The sequence below is a fragment of the Carettochelys insculpta genome, chromosome 6 (assembly GCF_033958435.1).
Source record: "Carettochelys insculpta isolate YL-2023 chromosome 6, ASM3395843v1, whole genome shotgun sequence".
In the NCBI taxonomy this organism is placed as follows: domain Eukaryota; kingdom Metazoa; phylum Chordata; order Testudines; family Carettochelyidae; genus Carettochelys; species Carettochelys insculpta.
The window spans coordinates 97,453,227-97,473,062 of record NC_134142.1 but is presented as its reverse complement, the minus strand read 5'-3'; the positions used below and the strand labels follow the sequence as shown (position 1 = coordinate 97,473,062).

The window sequence follows — 19,836 nt, the reverse complement described above, 5'->3', positions numbered from 1 at the left end:
CTCTAAGTTATACTTCACACAACACTGAATTTCCAATATGTGTAATGGGTCCTATATATTATTTCGTAATATTCAGTGTTTATATTGTAAAATTGTACTGGTATATTTCTTATCACAGCAGGAAGCCTGGGAAATGAAGTTTTGTTCTGTTCCTCACTATTCCTCCCCTACTCCCACCCTCAGATAAAAACCCTCTTAAAATTTGCTATATCGGGTATTTTTACAACAGTGAACACAATAACCCAAATAACCTCTAAAAACAAAACATCACACCCCCCCAAGAAGAACCACAAAAACTAATGTTTTATTGATATCATGGAGTGGTTGCAATATAATAGGCTACATACAAACATTTGAACTACAAACACGAAGGTCGTTTAAGTGACAAAAACTGGTTCACAAATTTTTAAAAAGTAATTTTCTAAGTGTTAAAATAACAGTTAACAAGTCTTTCGAAAAGATATTCCTTAGCTAACATTACATGACCACAACTGTTATAGATGATAAAGTGTTGTTTTTCACCACACAATTTTTAACATTTAAAAATAAGAAATAACTTTTGTACTTTAAGCCTAGTTAAATCAAGCCAATAAAAAGTTATTTTGCTTCCGATACTATCTTTGTTTTCTGTGCAGCGATCCAAGACAAAGATTGCTCTTGGGCTTATGGATTACCACAGATGAGGATCTATATGACTGACTGGATATAGGTCTTTTAATCTTTTTCACTGTAATAGTCTTGTCTTCCTTAGGAGGTGGCACATGAATTGGTTTCCAGGGAATAGGGTTACAATAGGCTGGAGCTGGATATGAATTTCCATCAGGGTATCCTAAAATATTTAACACACAGAATTAGAAAGAGAAGAAATAGTTATACTGAAAACACAATAAAAATTTAAAAAGTTTACTGGATAATCTTTGGATTAACCTGGGGCATTTCCTGATGTTCTTGGACTAAATAAAATAGCTTGCTTATTATAAACAATATAATGTAAAATAACTCTGAGATCTTAAATGGAACATGGCACAAAACAGTTTAGCACAAGTTATCAGTCTCTATTCACTGCAGTAAGTCATTTTCACCAACATTCATTCTGTCAATACATCCCCCATTTGTATTTACAAAGAACAGCAATATAAATATGTCATGTGACGTGTAACATGAACAAAGCTTATCAAGGCAAACATTAAAGGAGCATGTATACAGTTTGGAAGTTTACTATTCAGTATTATTTTTAAGCTTAACATATAAGTTTTGTTTCCCACAGTCTTTTCTCTGGAATTAATAAATTTCTATTTCAATCTTTGTTTAATTGTTAGCCTTCTTCAAACAAGGGAAAACACATTCACTATCTGCAATTAATGATCTATGTGCCAAACCATGAAGCCTCAACCAGGACAGCAGGAATGTACTACCCTTCCAATGGCAAGGCACTTTGTCTAATAAAATTTCAACACATACTTCACCAGGGTGGTCAAAACAAAACCTGGCATATGTTCTATTGTGTGAACTAAACTGAGTATAGAATTATTTTTAATAAATCACTTAGACAAAGGATGACAGCTGTCAGCAAGTTATAAGGTTCCAACACAAAGCTAAAAGCAGTATGTATTACTGCTATAATCTATAATCAGACTTAGCCAAAAGAGCAACTGATTGTGTGTCTGGTTTGCAAGCTGTTTTGTATACAGCTGTGTAGCAGTTTCTCTGTCAAAAAGTATTTTAAGTTTTCAATTCATAAGTGATTTATAACTTAAGGAAAAAGATGTGAAAAATTAAATAAAGTAAAAGGAAGTATATATTCAATATCCATTAAGGTCTCAAAGTTATAATAAATGATGTCCATCTGTAACAGTTTTCCACTTTGTCCTTCCTCCCACCACCCCCAAACCACACAGAAATTGAAGACAGAGGCCCAGAAAACTCCATGTTGTTATTACCATGGACATTTATCTTATATTTCCCTCAGAGCACAAAGAAAATGAAGAACACGGCTGTTGAGGTGGATAAGACATTCACATGGAAAGGAGAGCTGGCTTTGCATGGGTCTGACCTGTCAGGTTTCAACCAGGCTTCCTTTAGGAATTATACTTTCGCTGGTTCCATCGCCTCCACAAAACACCCTTCTCTGAGAAGGCGGCATACAGAGTGAGAACATTAAGCTTTTTTCTGCAGCATTAATTTTGGGAGGGTATCCTTGTATGGCATCTACCCAGTGCAGCATGCTGGACTGTCATGATGGCACTCTGTGTCTCAGTCCATCTAGGGATCATGAAGTGCCCACAAAGGAGTATTATCAGGAACGTTTTGCTAATAAGCCTAAATGTTCCTTTTCTGATATTCATCAGATCTCAGTGTCCTACCCGTTCTTCTTTCGCCATCTCTCACATCACCACTGAATTACACTGTCCACAGTGGATGAAAACGCAGAAAAAAATAAAAAGCACAAGAGCCTTCTTATCTAATAATACTGAATGAATATAAAATGTATTTTTCAGTACAGCCCAGATAGTGAAACAAGTATATTTGCAACATAGCTGTAATATACTATATCTGTTATCTACTTGCAAACGTGACAATATTAGATTCAGGGGCAGAATGTTAACATAACTTCCATTTAAATAAACCGAGAAAAAAAATGAAGCTTGAGATTGTCATAATACTTAAGACAAGCATGTGTCTAGTACATGCACAAACCTGAGAGTTTCACCCTGGTATAGCCATAACTGTGTAAAACTGGGCGGGGTTTATTTCTGGCATTCTGTAGCCACTCTTTAAAGATCTTCTCTGATTTCTCTTTTTTCTCCTGTAATTCAGCTACCCTTTTTTGTTCCTTTTCCTAAAAGTGAAGACAAATAAAATATCCATAGACAATGATCTACAAAATATGAAAAAATTCTTATTTACCACTACAAACCATTTCCCTACAACCAAACTTCTACCGTAACATTCAACAGCTGCTTGAAACCAATCAATTCTCTTCTATAAGGTTTTATGTTTCTATGCATCAGTGGCTGCCATTTAGCCACATTCAGGATAAAATTGTCATCATATAGAAAGGTATTTGTTGTGTATTCATTTGCCATAGCACAGTCATATCCTACATTTCGGAGACTGAAAAAATGATAGTTTACCAAATTATATGACCAATAAGTAGCTTCCGTGTAAGTTAAATACTAGTGAAACCTATGGAACATCTACTTTGTGACAGTTTTCCAAAATAAACTTAACAACTGAATGAATATGTACACACATAAAAATACTACTGTTTCTACACAGCTGCTAATAAATCATTGTACCATTTGGGGTGGGCAAGTGCAAAGGGGAAAAATGTGCCATCCATCAATGTTCCCTGTGGTCGACACGACTAGTTTTCTTCCTCCTTCAGTTGCATAAAATAATTTAACATGAGACCTAAGCCTTGTACTCTTATCCAATTAGAAGTCTCTAGTATTTAAAATGATTTAGTATCAAATTACTATTCAGTCTGGAATCTCAGATGACTGAGAAACAATAATAGACACGGTCCTGAAAATGGACTCCCAGACTACTGACTATATTCTCCACCCCAAAGATGAGTGAGTCCGTCCTAACACTTTAAAGAATTGACACAATCACCATCAAGTGATGCAGAGCAAGATCCTTACCCCCCTTCAACTCCTTTACACTGGGTAAAAGGATTGAGCAGTTGCAAAAGTAATATTAAAAGCCATGGGGGAGGATTCTGGTACTATAGGAAAAAGGCAGCCTTAAGACATACTGAATGAGACGGTTGTCCCAAGAAGTCAAGGATGCCACTAGCTTCCTTGAAGGAAGCTTGACTTCATTCCTATTGGGAACAACTAGAGGTAGTGGCCATTTCCAAAGAAGTCTTAAAAAAAGCCAAAAAACAAAACAAAAGCAAAAACAACAAACCAACCCACCCTAGTGATTGCTCAGTTGCATTGCTCCCAGTGAGAAAAATAGAAGATTCCAGACATTTTGAAAGTGCTGCATCCCACTTTGAATTTCTCCGTGAAATATTCTGCAAAACGTTTATTAGGCCCAAAGAGTAGCAAGAAATACCTTAAAATATGTTTTGAAACTTACCTAAGATACAAGAGTTCAGTGAGTTTTAACTATGTGGGAAGTTGGATGGGGCTACATTACTGAGACCATGTGAGTCTGATAGGCTATTTCTTAAAGGATGATTTTTTAATTAAGTCAAACTAATTAACAGCTTTATTTATAAATTCTCACAGTTTTCTGAGTGCCAGGGACTAAATGCAGTAATTTCAGAAACAGGCTGTAATAAAATAGTTAACTTCCTGCTTTAAACTGACACTCTTTTCACTCTTACTTTGTAGAACCACAAGAAGGGATTCCACATTATTCCTTTATATTTATGCATGCACACATTTCCATATATTATTTCTAGTAATGTTAATTTAATCAAAACAAAGCACCTCAGGTATAACAGACTGGCTTTACAAGCTGGTATTAAAGAAGATAAATGATTTCTACCTCCTCTTTCTTCTTCTTTTCAGACTCCTCAGCTCTTTTCTTCTTCAGCCATTCTTTATATTTTTCTTCAGCTTTTTCCTGCAACCGGACCCTCTCTAGATCTTTTGCTGCTTTTTCTGCCATTTTTTTGATGAGCTTTTGTTCTTTTTCCTGTCTTTCCTGCACAAAACAGGTCAAAGAAACTATCTTCAGAATTTTCAGAAGGTCATTATTGGCTCCCTCTTATAATGAGAAGCGGTTAGCTATCTGTGTAGGAATTAACTCCAGGTAGAATGGATACAGCCAGAGTAATCACTGATGCAACAGCTTAGAATTTTGTTTTGAGAACAATAGCTGGACATCATCATTTGAAGATAAAATAGTGATAAAGCATAAGGCTGGTATCAAATCTGAGGGAAATCCAACTTCAACACTTTTTGTAATATTTTATATTTTCCATAAAAGGGAACTAGGCAAATAAGAGACACATTATATTCCAAACATAACATTACATTAGGGGAAAAAAGAATAAGTGGCACAATTCTTTAAAATTATACCATAGTTATTAATAAAGAAGCAGCCTTTCAGTGAATCTCCTAGACCAGGGATGGGTAAGCTTTTTGGCCTGAGGTCCATGTGTTGGTATGAAATTGTATGGCAGGAAAGGATGAAAGCTCCCACTAGCATTGTGAGCTCTGAGATGGGACTAGAAACTATTTCAGAGTGCCAGTTGGGGCCCTGGGCTGGGGCAGGCAGTTGGGATGTGGGAGGGCTCTGGCTGAAGAGTGGGCTTTAAGGGGGGTGCCACGGATGAGGGTTTTGGGTTACAGATGCTCTGGGCTGTGATGAGGGGTTCAGAGGTGGGAGGGGGATTGGGGCTAGGGTAGCAAGATGGTGAAACGAGGGCTACGTGGTCATGCTGGGCTATAGGGTATAGGAGACTGCTTCTGGCTGGGAGCCAAGGGTTTGGCGGGAAGAAAGAAAATCAGGACCAAGGCTGAGGGCTAGAGTAGTAGGGTGCAGGGAGAACGTGCACTGAGGTTCAGGGCTATAACCAGTGCATATCTCAAGCAACTGCCTAAGGTAATGGCATGCCCCTTGTTCAGCTCCTACACTGAGGCACGCCAGGCAGCAGTTTCCAGCCAGCAGGAGCCGCAGTGCCATTTTGAGGCAGGGACAATGTGTGGCGCAGCCTTCTGCCCTGTTTTCTTAGCTGTGTGGAGCCATGGCTCACATGGAATGGGCCAAGTCCTCTATCCCACCCCTTGGCTAAAGTTTGAGGGCCAAAATAAAAGGTCTGACAAACTGGATGCAGCCCATGAACCACAGTTGGCCCACCCTGTCCTAGTCCCAAAATCTAGGATTGAGTGGAATCCGGGTTAAATTTAATCATCTTGCCTGGGTGCTACTGAGATTTGTGGTTTGTCTCAACCTGAAATGCCAGCACTGAACCCCCATTTGGGCATACAAAAAGGGAGAAAAATAACCATGGCTCTAATGAAAACTAGATTGACATTTAATGACACTACTTGATTTTTCACATGTAAAATTCACTGGTGAACCAGAAACTGTCATTTGTGACAATTTCTAAGAAATGCATATTCCTTCTATGGGATGAACTTATAGAGAGAGAATTCTTCATGCTGTAAACTGAATATCAGATTTATCTATGTTGAAAAATGAAGGAAAATTTACTTCCCATGTATTTATCCTTTTCTCAAAATATTTTTGCTGTATTCATACAACAGACTGGAGTTCGAAGACTTGGGAGGATAATACTGATGGGTGATAGATAACTAGGAAGCTCCTTTCTAAAGAGGTCATGAGCCATGGTGTAAGATTTAACTGCAAATGAATGTAAAGTGCCCCAAAGGCAGTAGCAGTCCCCAAACTCTTCAGTGACTGATTTCATATAATCAGCTTTAAGCATGAAGTACTAGCCACAAGGACAGGCCACCTACTGTTTCAGTCTTACTGATGCAAACCCAGAGCCTCATCCATACCATCTTTTGTTCCCGTAAGAGTATTGTGCAACATGGGATCAACTTAACTAATGAAAGCATAAAAAGTACTGATAGTTACACAATATAAAACAATCTGATTAACCACTGGATTAAAAGTGTACTACTGTGAGTCAATATATGCCCAAGTCTAGCTCCAATGTATTTAAATATAAACAAAAACTTTCTAAGTTAATACACAGCATAACGGTAAACAGATTAGCTGAGGCTGTTTCTGCTTTTTTAGAGCTGCCTCTAGCATGACCCCGTCACACTAAATAGAATTAAACACAACTCCTCTCATGAAAGTGGAGTTATTAAGCAGATATAGTGGTCAAGTTACATTTTAATATAAATGCTTACAGAGTTAGGGCTACACACCTGCCTTACGCAGACCTAACTCTGTATCACAGCACAAGCCTAAGAGTCAGAAAGTTTAAATTACTGAATAAAGGTGTGTTTAATGGGACTGGAAGATAAAGTACAGATTTTCGTGGTGAAGAAAACATAACGGCGTAGAGCATGTTAATGTGAATTTTTAAAAACACTTAAACCAAAAGCTTTTATCATTTTCAATATGTCATCTAATCCATTTGATTTGGCATTTATTCATGAGCTTCTCACTATGTTATGAGATGCTTTTAATTAATCAAACTGTCACACCAGTTTATTTGTATCTGTGTATAATGATACACTTCATCATTCAGTATCAGATATTCCAGTCTGACAGTAATCAGGACACACTCAGGGGATTTAGCCCATTTAAGTCCCTATCTTATAAGTAGTTTCCTAACTGAAGTCAATGGAAACTGACGAAGCTCAGCACTTCAGGATCAAATCCTTACTTGTCATTAAAAAGAGAATTAAGATTTAAGAGAAATACAAGACTCAAGTTCTCTATTTACAAAAATAAATTAGGTAAAGCACAAATAACTTTGACAGCAAGACAAATTTCTCCACAAATCAACTCTGACCAGGATAGAAAAGTCAGTAGTTTTCCTCTCTAAAGAAATGTAAAACAAGAATGTCTTTAAAAAAACCACATCTACTGCATATTGTAACCAGAGAGCTTCACGTGAGACTGGACGCTAAATACAATACTGGACTCAACAGACAAATGCACACCTAACATAAATCAGAAAGACAATAGCAAAGAGGGATAATAACCGGCATCAGATTTTAATACCTCTGTTAACCTATTTCCAATATCTGTGCTAGTCAGTTCTCCCTAAAATGAAGGATATTTTAACACTGAAATGGCTTGTTGAGTGTACATAATCATAAATAATTGTCTTATAAATTATGCATGGAAATCCACACAATATTTTACAGCACTTTTGTACATAAACCAGAAAGTAAAACAAAGATCAAAACTGTGTCTGTTACAGAGAGGTCATATTGCTCTCCGTTTCAATCAAATGTTTCTACTGGATTCAAAATAGTATTTTATTATTTTTTACTTTTTATTTTTTTAGGCTAGTGTGTTTTGATCTGTGTTCTTGTGACTCTGTAAGTAGTAGATACATACCCCAGCTTAACCAACACAAGTTAATATCTGCCCACAAATGACTCAATACTAAACTGACAAAAAAAATAAGTCTACAATTTAACTCTATGGAGACCCTCACATCAGGCAAACCTCAGAGTGGGTTTTACAGCTCAGGCTCCAGCCCAAGCATCTACATGCAGTTTTATAACCCAACAAGTCATGGCCATGCTGTAGGTCCTTTATCACAGTGCTGAGTATTCTAAGGGTACCACACACTAAACATTTGTTCCTACTGATTTACAAAATTTCACGTCAATACAAAAATGTTTCACAACTGAACACAGTGCTGTTTGAAGCTTAGTATAATAAAGCATTATTTTTAAACCCAGTAACTACCTTCAAAAATTGCAAATTATGTTTACACAGAAGCATACTAATGGGCGAAGTTAACTTTATTTATTTTCCTATGGTAATTTAAACAAGATTAATAAGAATGTACAGAAGTCTCCACTGAGCAAGGTATTATATATTATTTTAGAAGAGAAAAAAATTCCTTGTTGCCAGCTAGCAAAAAAAATTCACATCCTACCCATTTCACCAGAGTGCTACATTCACAGGTGGGACATCATAAATTATATTAAAATGTATATGTACTGTAAAATAAAACACCAGAAACAGAGAACTGTTATTTGGAGATGTGTTGTGCACATGTATTCCATTTCTGGAGCATATGTGCTCCATAAGCCTGAGATCAGAATCTTCTGGGCACATATATGTCATAAGTGACTTCATGCTCAGCAATGAGGGCATGGGGGGGAGGAAAACAGGCCCCAGCTACTTCCTTCACCAATACAGAATCTAAACATTCTAGGATTCCAAGTTAACAAGAAAGGAGAGCAGGTTGTGGAATGTATGTTGACAACACATCTCAAAGAATCACAGTTACTGCAAGGTAAATAAGCTTTCTTCTAGTCACTGTCAACACATATTCCATTTCTGGTGACTTTCAAGCACTAGCCAAATATGAAATAGATGGCTGTTTGAAGTCTATTCAAAAGATTGCAGCACAAACAGAGGCATCATACCTCAACATTATAGCAAATGTGAGCCACAGAACATTTTTACCTCATCTTCAACTTCAGGGATTTGGCTTTTTAAAGTTTCCTATTAAATGTGTAAGAAAGACAAGAAAGAAATAAGGAGAAATTGGAGTTAAAAAGGACAGATTTAGTGAAATAACTGGGTATTTGAATTAATGCAATATTTACCTCTTCATTCTTTTTCTGCACCCATTCTTTGTGTTTCTCTTCAGCAATCTTTTTTTTCCTTTCAAGTTCCTGCTTTTCTTTTCTTTTCTCCAATTGTAAATTCATTTCCTAATTAAAACATGAATATCATACAACACTTTTCATAAGCAAAAGTAAATTTAAATGTGTAAAGTTCAGATTTAACAAAACCATTAAGCTGCAGTGCTTTCCAGCACTAGCTTATGATAACCTCAATTCCTTTTCTATAATACATACATACATTTAAAAGGAAAATAAGTTATTTTTAAAAAGTGTATAAGGTGGTGCAAAAAAATGTTTTTTTCGGAGATGCACATTACTGGTTGACAATGAGATAGTAGCTGCTTAGCTTAAACAGCCACTGTTAAGTGCTACTTTCTAAAATCATTTTTTCCTCTTAACTATGCTTTGGCACCATTAAAGTTACTGGTATCTCTTCAAGAGTTCTCATGAGTTTTTCCAGTAGGAATCGCTTCAAATTTCTTGCAGTAACAAAGACTGCCAAATATATGATTCCTATATGATCAGTTCTGGGATGTTCACAGAAGGTACACAATCAAAGTAAACCTGCACAAAAATGTATCAGCACTGGATGTCCTAACAGACAGGGTGCTGGCGGACACCAGCATTTGAAACACCATTTCAGCTATAGCTGTTCGGAGCAGAATTTGGTAGCCAGAATTTAAAACAGCAACAGCAGCACATTTACACTAGCATTTTCAAAATTGCTAATATCAGTGACATTAACTATGGTAGGAAATTCCTGAAAGTTTTCCATAGCACAGGGAGCTAAGTCAAGGAAAAGGGAGAGGAAAGAATCAAAATCCTTGACATATATTTCAGTTTCTACTGTCCAAAAATATTTCCATAAATTTAGAGTCAACAGCAAAATGAACTCTGCTATCCCAGCTTATTTAACTGCTTCAGCAGCTATCTACATGCATAATGGAAGGTCTTTGCTGCATACAAAGAACATTCATGTTAAACCTAACTGCAAAAACTGAAGGCCATTCAAAGGTAGATAGCAAGTTACTAAGCATTTGTGTGTTCAGGTTGAATTTCTCTAATCAGGAATTCTTTTGTCTGGCAAAATCCCTAATCCAGCATGATTTTAGTTAGTCAGACAACCACTTATCATGGGCATGGCCAAGGTTCCTGCAGTCCCAGAAAGTTTGTTTACAGTCACCAGTCCTGGCTCTCAGTGTTCTGTGCTGTTATTTAGCTGCAGTTTACCCCCAAATGTCTTAAGAGCTCAGTAAGCAGTGACAGTGTTGGTAATGCTGCCAGACAACACTGACCTTCTGTAGTCCAGCAAATTCTCTTATCTGGGAGCCATAAGGTAACCAAGGGTGCCGGATTAGAAATGTTCAACTTGTAGCTCTCAGTTCCAGCCTTACAGGAATTTAAGGGACTCACAGTAGTCCAAATCCCACTAAAGTTAGCCTAAAGCCCTGTGGACTTTAATTGGCTTTGGATCAAACCTTCATTTGCACAAAGGAAGATATTCTGAGAGTATCTTCTCAGAACACACGTTGATAGGAGTTGCTCATATTCTGAGGAGACTGAACAGGAATAGTGTGTGGACAGGCTAGGAATGGGCATTTATAATCAAGGTTTATTCTGCAGTCAGACTTCAATGGTCATATCAGGAGGTGTAAACAAGATTTCAGTGTAAGTTTGTCGACTACAGCTTCAACACCAGAAGGACTGAAAATGAAACTTCATGCTTTTAATGAATGGTTTATATTATGGGAAATATAACAATCCTTTTTCTTCTTTCCATATATTTATTTCCCACAGCTTATATTTTCCAGATTCTATGTTACATTCCATTTTTAAGTGAAAATCTCCATTTCCAACAGCAATTCTAGGATATGAAGTTAATAAGGATTAAATAATTTTCCCCTAACTTTTTCAGAGTCCCAAAGAAAAACACAATATAATGATTATTTAAAAATTTAATTAGTGCTGCATTTTAACAAGATCAAGGCAACTGCTACTTCAAAGGTCTGACAAATGTGTGTTACAGGTACATTCCTCTACTCTACTCTACTCGAGTGAAAAAACCTAAAGTATCCTAGGACAGCAGTTATCAAACAGGGGTCGCAAGTCCCTGGCGGAACTGTAAGGCTGTTCATCTGAAACCCAGCTATTTGTGGAGCTAAAGCCTCAAGCCCTAGGGACCCCAATGGGGCACTGGAATTTCTACAGTATGCTGGGGGAGGGGGTGGAAGTGACTTGGAAAGAAAAAGTTTGAGAACTTCTGTCCTCAAAATAGGGATGTTAAAGTTTAGCCACCAATAAGCCTCACCATACACAGATGAGGTTTACTGGTTATGGTTAACTGGTAGGGGCTGGTAGCTGTCGTGGGGGAGGAGGCACTTCATCTGGCCTGGAGCACACCTGCCTGCAGCACACTGTGGACTGGGGCTGCTTTGGCTGGTTGGAGCAGCATCCTCAGCCACCCCTCACCCATCCATTTAATTGGTTAACTGGTTAAAATTAGCATTTAACTGGTTAGTTAATTAAACAGGATTTTACATCCCTACTAAAAGGTACACGCCGAAAGAACATTCATTCCAAAGCACTATCTACTTATTCCCTTTGTTTAGGATAAGCTTAATGTCAGTAATCCTGAAAGAAAACACAGAAGTATATCATGATCTTTGACCAGAATATTTAAACAAACAAACAGCATTAATGTGATATTTTAAAAATGGATATCCTTTTCTCTTCTTACAAAGAAGTTATCAAAATCAGTGCAAGTGTCAGGAAAGTGAAAGTTCCTGGTATTAGGTATTAGTAGAATTATTTTAAGTTAAATATAGTCAGAATTTTTTATTCCCTTCTATTGTTTGCTGTGGGGCTTCAAATTATTTTTACCATGCCAATAATTTTTAAAACCCATTTTAAACATACAGGCTATGCCTACACTACAAAAATAACTTTGAAGTAACAGACTTCGATGTTGAGCGTCTACACACACCCTACTTCGAAGTTAAACTTCAAAACAGGTCACTACTCCATTCCCAGGAATGAAGTAAAGACTTCAAAGTTGGGCTCCCTTACTTCAAAGTTAACTTTGAAGTAACTTTGAAGTAAGGGAAAACGTGTAGACTCTCTGCAGGCTACTTCGAAGTGGTGCCTAACTTCAAAGTTAACTTGTTATTTCCTAGTATATACGCACCCTTTATGTGACATTCCAAGTTGTATACTGTATGAACTGTTTCACTGTTTCTTTATATGGAAGTAGTCTACTTTGGTTCTGCTCTGGTCTTGATGACTAAGGTTGCCTAAGAATCATATTTTTCAGATATCACCAGAAATTAACTTGAATCAAGGGTCCAAATAGGGACAAAAGAGGAATGCCAACTTAAAATGTAAAAGGAAGTCCAAAATGTGCGCTGAACGTTAGGGAAGTCAGAAACCGTTACTAGGGTTCAACTGCTTTCAGCTTTCCAGTGATCTGAAACACAACATATTTTACACTTCTCTGGAGCCTTCAAATTGAAGAGTGCAAGTACTTCACAAACACTAATGAGTTAAGCCACAGAAACGATCTGTGTTGTATAGCTATACTCATTCACAAATGGCGAAAATATGGCACAAAGAGTTTATGACATTTGCTGAAGGTCACAAGACTAGACTGAAGCACAGATTAGAAATTAACTCAGTGATCCAGCTTTGATTCTACTGCTTTAATCATTATGTTATGCTTCCCCAACCTTAGCTAAGATGCTAATATAGTTTAGCCAACAGGATTGTGCGCACACCAGTTAGGAAAAGGACAAAATTGGTTTGCTTAATTTTGCCCCAGTCATCCTATCCAAGAGTGGATTATTTATGAGCAAGCAACAAATGGATAAAGGAACAGAAATTCTGGGGTGAGACACACTTAGTTAACGTTCTTGGAAGAGATAACAAGCAATTGTATAATACCAAGGTTTGGTGGCTAACAATGTGGCTTATGCCTGTCTAACCATGTACTTTGATGTGCCTACACACAATGCACGCCTCACTGTTTGTGTTTTATTTCTTAAATGGAAGCGTATGTAACCAAGAAAAAAATCACAGTACCAATTACACAACTATGTTTTAATTCTTTAAAGCTGAACCATTACCAAAACAGTTGGACAAGCAAATGTATACTCCGATTTCCAATGAAGCATAAGACTTAGCAAAAGAAAAGTTCATGCAATATGAATCACTGATTTACCTAAACACTAAGCATGTCTAAAGACATTAAAGTTACAGAACAAAAAATCCCCCAAACCTGCATTTCAGTGCCTGTTAATCTCATGTCAAATCTAACAGAAAATAGAAATATTCACCTCTAAAGCTCTGGCTTGTAAACGGACACGTAGCTCTTTCTCTTTGCAAATGAACCATTCCTCCCACGGGGAGAGATTATCTGTTGGTGACTGCTTTTTCTTTTCTGTTACGTTATACTTTTCAGCACTGTATTAGAAGTGAAAGGGAAAAATTTTTGGTGGATACTATTTTCAAATCAAATTTATTTCAAAATTAACAAGTACAAGTGACATTAAATAATGACATATGTATACTATGGATATTTATGACAACTATGAAATAAACTCACGTCTGCAACTTTGTGCTAACCTCTAAAACCAAGTGATAAATTGTATTGTTTTGAACTTCTGATTGGCTCACTTTACTCTGTATAATTAGTCCATCTTGTTGAGGACAAATTTTAATACTCTAAACTGTGAAGTGGATTCAAACAGCTACTGTTTAACAAGAAAACAAAAACCTGTTGAAGTCTTTCCTTCCTTCTCCTGAAGTATAAGAAAAAGCTGGGAATTTAAATTACAAAATTAAAAGGATTCAGCATTAGCCTAATTTCACTCCTACTAACTTCAACACTCTATAGTCTCCTGAAAGATGGCCCAGAAGCCAAATCTGGAATATTTAAAGACTGCATAAAACATACTGTCCGAAAGAAGACAAGTTTCCGTATAGGCTAGAAAAATATGTAGAAAACTCAAAGATGAATCCACTGGGATTTTATAAAGTTAGTTTTGATCACAAGTAAGCATAGTTTTGCATGCATTTTGCACTGGCAAGGACAGCCTTTTCCATCTTTTAAGATTCTCACATAAAGAATTCCCAAAACATTAGCTGCTAACATGTCAAATCCATAGCAACTGTGGGTAGTGTATTTTGATAAAGTACAGAGCTTTTGCCTGAAAATATCAGGCTCACCTTACAAAACATCCTTTCCAACAAAACAAATCGACATAATGGAACCTGAAAGAGTGATGCAGAAGTCTAAGTTTAATGATTTTTATCTACAGTTCTGCCTAAACAAGCTGTGCTCTGTACTAAAATTTGTGATTCATTACCACCTAATGACTTTGTGACACGGATGACCTTGAATGCTACTTGCTGATGTCAGACTCACCTAAAAGCTTGAAGGAAAGTCACAGGACCATTTTCTGAAGTGACAGAAAAGTGGTTTTCAACCTGTGGCCTGCAGACCCTGGGGGGTCTGAAAGTGATGTATAAAGTGTCTGCAAAAGGTGATTATCAATAAAGTTTCAGATCCCGAAAAAAACATTCAATTTTTCTCATCAAAAGTATGTGCATACTTCCAGATACAGGTCAAAAGCTGGAAATGTCATTTTTACCATAAACACCCACAGTTTAGCACTCTCACACTGAATCATATGCCACACTGAGCATGTGCAACATGTATAGCTGAATTATGTTCAGTCAGTTTTCAGCCTAAAATGTCTATGGCTGAGTTCCATGGACCACAGATTGACCTTCCAAAGGAGTCGGTGCCTCTGTTTGAAAATTTTTAGGGGTTCACAAATGAAAAAAAGCTAGAAAATCTCTGTACTAAAACATTCAGTACTATGCACTATTTTGAAGAAAACTGGTCAGGGAGTTCTGAAAGGACCACAATCCTTAGTGTGAATTTAATATTACATTAACTCCCTACCTCAAGTTGTGTGTGTTGAGTCCAAAGAACAGGATTTTGATTAATAGCACTAGTGGGCTGGTAAGTTTCCCAGCTCCTACAAACCCAGGAAAGCTGGGAACTAGGCTGCAGCTTGGTTCCTGTCTCCGCTCAACTTGCATGAAATTTTGAGTTATGGGGGGGGGGGGGTTGCAGAAACGCAACCCCCCATGTAACTCGAGGATTTACTGTATTTGAAAGAGAGTCCCAAACTTTACAGAACCCTTGTTTCTAGAACACACATTTTCATTAGTATCTTTAGCCAAGGTGTACATCTGGTATGCTTTTTACTGGAAACTGTCCTGACTGCTAGATATTCTCAGCTATCTTTAGGGAAATGAGACATTATCCAACACAACCTTATTTGCAACCACTATGGTGGAGGGAGAAAAGAGAAACAGATGAGGGAGCAGGGAGAAGAATTATTTGAAGAAAAGAAGCAATTAAAGATCAAGAAATGGAATGCTTAAAACCCGGAAGCCAATGCTGTTACAAATGATAAATCTCAAAACTCGGGGTTTGGATGTAGATCTACATATAAGAGAGAAAATAACTCCTAACCTTCAAAGCACATTCAAAATTCTCATTCCCTTTTAACAGAGGAAACTGAGAAACAAAGAGGTTAACAGTATTTCCAAAAGCTTAGATGTTTAGAGTCCCAAATCAGTTGTCCAGCAACCTACAGAAGTGGTTTGACAGTCATATATCAAAGACCTGAAATTTCCACTAGAGGAAACAAAAGTTAGATTATTCTCATTGGGGCTATGTCTACCCAGTGGCTGCTATTTGGAGATACAAAGGTATCCTGAAATAGCAGTGCCACTGCTATTTCAGGCATGCTATTCTAGTTCTGATACCCTGCATCATACGAGGAGTAACAGAATGTTTGGAATAGCCCCTTATTCTGAAATAACTTACACAATTTGCATTGTGTAAATTTAGAAAAAAATTTTCGCTGTGTAGCTATGGCCTACATGACTACGTATTTAGTTGCCTAACTTTTGTAACCATATTTCCCCTAAAGACTGCCCCAGGGTTACACACACATGTATTTTATTAACTGCCACTATTGGATTAAAGGAAAAAGAGCAACTATCTTTCAAGCACACACCCACACACAATCATACACTTACACAAACTCCTGCAGCTGAAGAATTATATAGGAAGAGCAGAAGAAGCCAAAATATAACATGTCCAGTGTCTGCCTGCTGTCATGAATCTGGGGCAGTGAGCTGATTGTACACCCCAACCCCTTGTCAGCTTGCTCTCTTTTCAGTGTAGAACTCAGGAACAGTCAGTACCACACATCCTGGGTAGATGGGGAGAGGGCCAGGGCCAAGGCCCTGACCCTCTCCTGGCCCTCTCCTGCCTCCCCAACCAACCAGGATTAAGTCCTGCAGAGTGGTTATGGCAAAAAGAAATTCTATAGCTTTGTGCTCATCTTTTTATATATTTCAGTCCAATGGCTCTTGTCCTGTCCCACTACTCCAGGACACTGTAGGACCATGAATCAGCTAAAAGCAGATGGGACTTTGACCTTCTCTTGATGGGGCCCTCTTTCTCTTTTTCTGGGTGGGGTCTTTTGAAGGTCCCAACTCTTATTATTCTTTGGCCATCATGGTGCTCCTGGCAACTAGTCATCCAGGCAGGCTGGCTTCAAGAACTGATTCTGCTGTTCACACAGCCCCATTCACACTTTCTTCACTCACACAAAGCAATGCTCACTTCAGAGAAAGCAATTTCTTTTACAAAGGAACAGCCAGGATTTCTTACAGATTTATGGTATTCTTTGAACAATTTCTTACTAACTTATAATACTTAATATAGACCTAGCAGCTGTTACAAAACACAGCTTACAGACAGTTACAGGACTTACATCAGCATTGTACAGGACTGAGTGGAAGTTTTATAAAACAACTTTCTACCCCCAGATTTGGAAGTTCTGTCTTACAGGGTAAGATAACACATCAGCAATGGAGATGAAACAGACCCAGGAACCTGGACAAGACTGCTTCCATTATAGCAAAGACAGGCAGCAAATGGCAGATTACCGATTATGTTTATTCCTCTTGAAGGTTGTTTGCCCCCTAGCTGATGTTGCTGCTGCCTCAATATCCTCCTCCTCCTCCTCATTGCAGCTCTGGAAGCTGTGATGGGAAGCAGGGGAAAGCAGGGAGTATGTAGAGGAGCTCAAAGGCTGGTCATCCTCAGAGCTGGTTGGGGATGGAGTGCTGGAAGAGGCCCCCTTCCTCCTAGGCCGAGCACTAAGCATGGTGGCAGGAAGTACCTGTCAGGAGAAATTAACAGGATAAAATCAGTGCAGTTCATAGGCTCGCCACACCACACACTTACAGATTCTAAGCCACAGGACCCTACCCCTACCAACCTGCCTGATTACCAGCTTCCAAATCACCAACCAACCCTCACCAGCTACCTCCACCAGCAGGGGTGGGGTGTTTCAATCTTCCAGGTTTATCCTGGTGTCTCCTGCAATTTAAGATTAAGCTTTTTAATTAAACACTATGCCATGTGATAAAACCTCCAGAAATAAATCCATCCAAAATTTGTGACCATACCACCACTCACCCCACTTCACTCCCAGCTTCCAACCCATAGAACTCCATGCCCTAGCTTCCTACACACAGTATTCCCTCTAAATTTTTCCATCCATGGGCAGAACAAATTTTACATGCACCAAGGTATAACACCAATAGAAACATGCGGCTGTGGGCACTCAATGCTGCTAATTTGCTGGGCAGCTCCTGAAGTTCTCCAAGCACTCAACTTACTCAGGGTGACCATATTTCCTTATATCCAGGACTTGAGGCTCAGGGCTTTCATCCATACCATCCAAACCACAGTGAGGTGGAGAGTTTGGAGCCCTGAGCCTCATAGACTGCATCAGGCAAGCTGTGGTCCATATCCAGACCATGGGCTCTGCCAAGGTCAGGGGAAGGAAACAGCTCTGAGCTCCACTGCCACTTGCTGCTGCTGTTTCCCCAGCCACAGGAAGAGAGGGATGCAGCAATGGCCTTGGCAGTCTGGCTGGAGACTTCGTACCTGCTCTGACTGACTGGAATTCCAAGCCAGGGGTCTTAAGTACCTCTTAACCAGCCTCCTGAGTCACAGAGTTTTAAGATTTCCACAGCTGTCAACGAAGCCAGAGACAATGGGAGACGGAAGAAACCTGCTGGCCTGGCTGCTGGTTAGCCAAGTGATCTGACCATGAGCTGGTTCTTTGCACAGTACTAGGAGTTGGATATGCCCTGTGGGAGAGATATGGAGGGCTGAGGGAGTGAAGGGGCACAGCAAGGAGAGGACAGTGAGTGGGAGAGTATGTAAAGCACTGATGTAACCAGCTACTTGCCTGCCTGCACTCACTAACCACCACAGCAAACAGCCAGTGCTAGCTGAAAGTGGGGTGAGGGGTTCCTGTTGGCCAAGGGCAAGCACACAGCAGGGACTACACTGGTAGACCAGAAAGGGGAGTTGCAGACTCTGCATGCCACAACTTTGCGCAGCCAGCAGCCTTGCATACCCATCCCCTTCTCCAGTCACTGGAGCTGTCCCGTCCCTACTCACTGCTGGTAGGTGGGTGTGCAGCTGGCAAGCAATAACTGGGCAAGTAGCAGGACCCACCAGTACTGATGGGAGGGAGCAGAAAACACAGGTAGGGATACCGACAAGAGAGCACAAATACAGGGCTGTCCCTTTAAAAATGGGACAGCTGGTCTCCCTGTTCACAGGGAACACCTCCCACAGGCCCTGCTCCCCACTGGAGTCTGCCCGGCTTCCAGACTCCCACTGCCCTGCCACACCCCCAGCGAGTCTCTCCCGCCCAGAGCTCCCAACCCCTCAGCTCCACCGGCCTACCCCGAACCCAGCCTCCCACCAAGCCCCACCTTGCGCTGACACCCTCCCCGCTCCCAGCCCCAGCCAGCCCCAGTGCTACCAGCCGCAGGGAGAGAGGGCCGCGCTACCTGAGCCCGCAGCTTTGAAACCCGCAGCCTGGCCTTCGCGCTCCCATCGGCCCCCGCGGCTCTGCCCGCTCAACCAATCAGCGCCTACAACGGGTGCTATGGCAACGGGGAAGCTTCGCGCACGCTAGACGTCTCCTGCCGCCCGCCAATCCCTTTCTCCCGCAGCTGCCCTCCTCCCGCCGCCTGTGCCCTTGGGCGGCGGGCTGAGCGGGCAGGCCCGGAGCGCCGCACCAGGGTGCGGAGTGGGTGATTTTGCGCACCAGCAGCTTTGGGGTTAGGCGTATTCTGCCTGCCCTGCCCTGCTCGCGGCCCTCGTGCCCATAGCTCTCCAACCGGACGCTTCCCTCTCCAGGGGCCCCTCCAGCTGCTGAGTTTTCCCTTTGGAAACCAGTCAGCGTCCCGTGTACCGGTTACATCACCAGCGCTACCTCCGAGGGCACCTAGACTGGAATGAGAAACTGGCCTTTGGGCTTTTCTGGGCGCGCCCCGTGCTCTGACTGCTCTTGCCGGCGTCGCTGGACCCTGCCGTGTGCGATGTGTTTGGACTTCCAACGCAGCTTCCAGCCCCATCCCCAGTACCTCGCGGGGGAAGACAGGTGAAGCCAGAGTCTTACCC

The 19,836-nt window shown here is 40.0% G+C and overlaps 1 protein-coding gene across 4 annotated transcripts; it reads right to left on the bottom strand.

Annotated features, from left to right (window-relative positions):
• Positions 1–297: 297 nt before the first annotated feature.
• Positions 298–19,259, bottom strand: CCDC34 (coiled-coil domain containing 34). 4 transcript variants are annotated; one of them, XM_074998996.1, is made up of 9 exons: positions 19,221–19,259; positions 18,344–18,506; positions 17,292–17,527; positions 13,589–13,715; positions 9,240–9,347; positions 9,097–9,135; positions 4,504–4,662; positions 2,698–2,839; positions 298–829 (listed from the first exon to the last, which is right to left on the bottom strand). In XM_074998996.1, exons 3-9 carry the CDS (start codon positions 17,510–17,512, stop codon positions 615–617), a joined length of 1,011 nt encoding a protein of 336 aa, XP_074855097.1. In that variant the 5' UTR covers positions 17,513–17,527; positions 18,344–18,506; positions 19,221–19,259; the 3' UTR covers positions 298–614. The 4 variants fall into 4 exon arrangements, with proteins under 4 accessions (XP_074855097.1, XP_074855099.1, XP_074855098.1 ...); XM_074998998.1 differs by lacking the exon at positions 9,097–9,135; XM_074998997.1 differs by lacking the exon at positions 18,344–18,506 and having other exon boundaries at positions 19,221–19,248.
• Between the last annotated feature and the right edge of the window lie 577 nt (positions 19,260–19,836).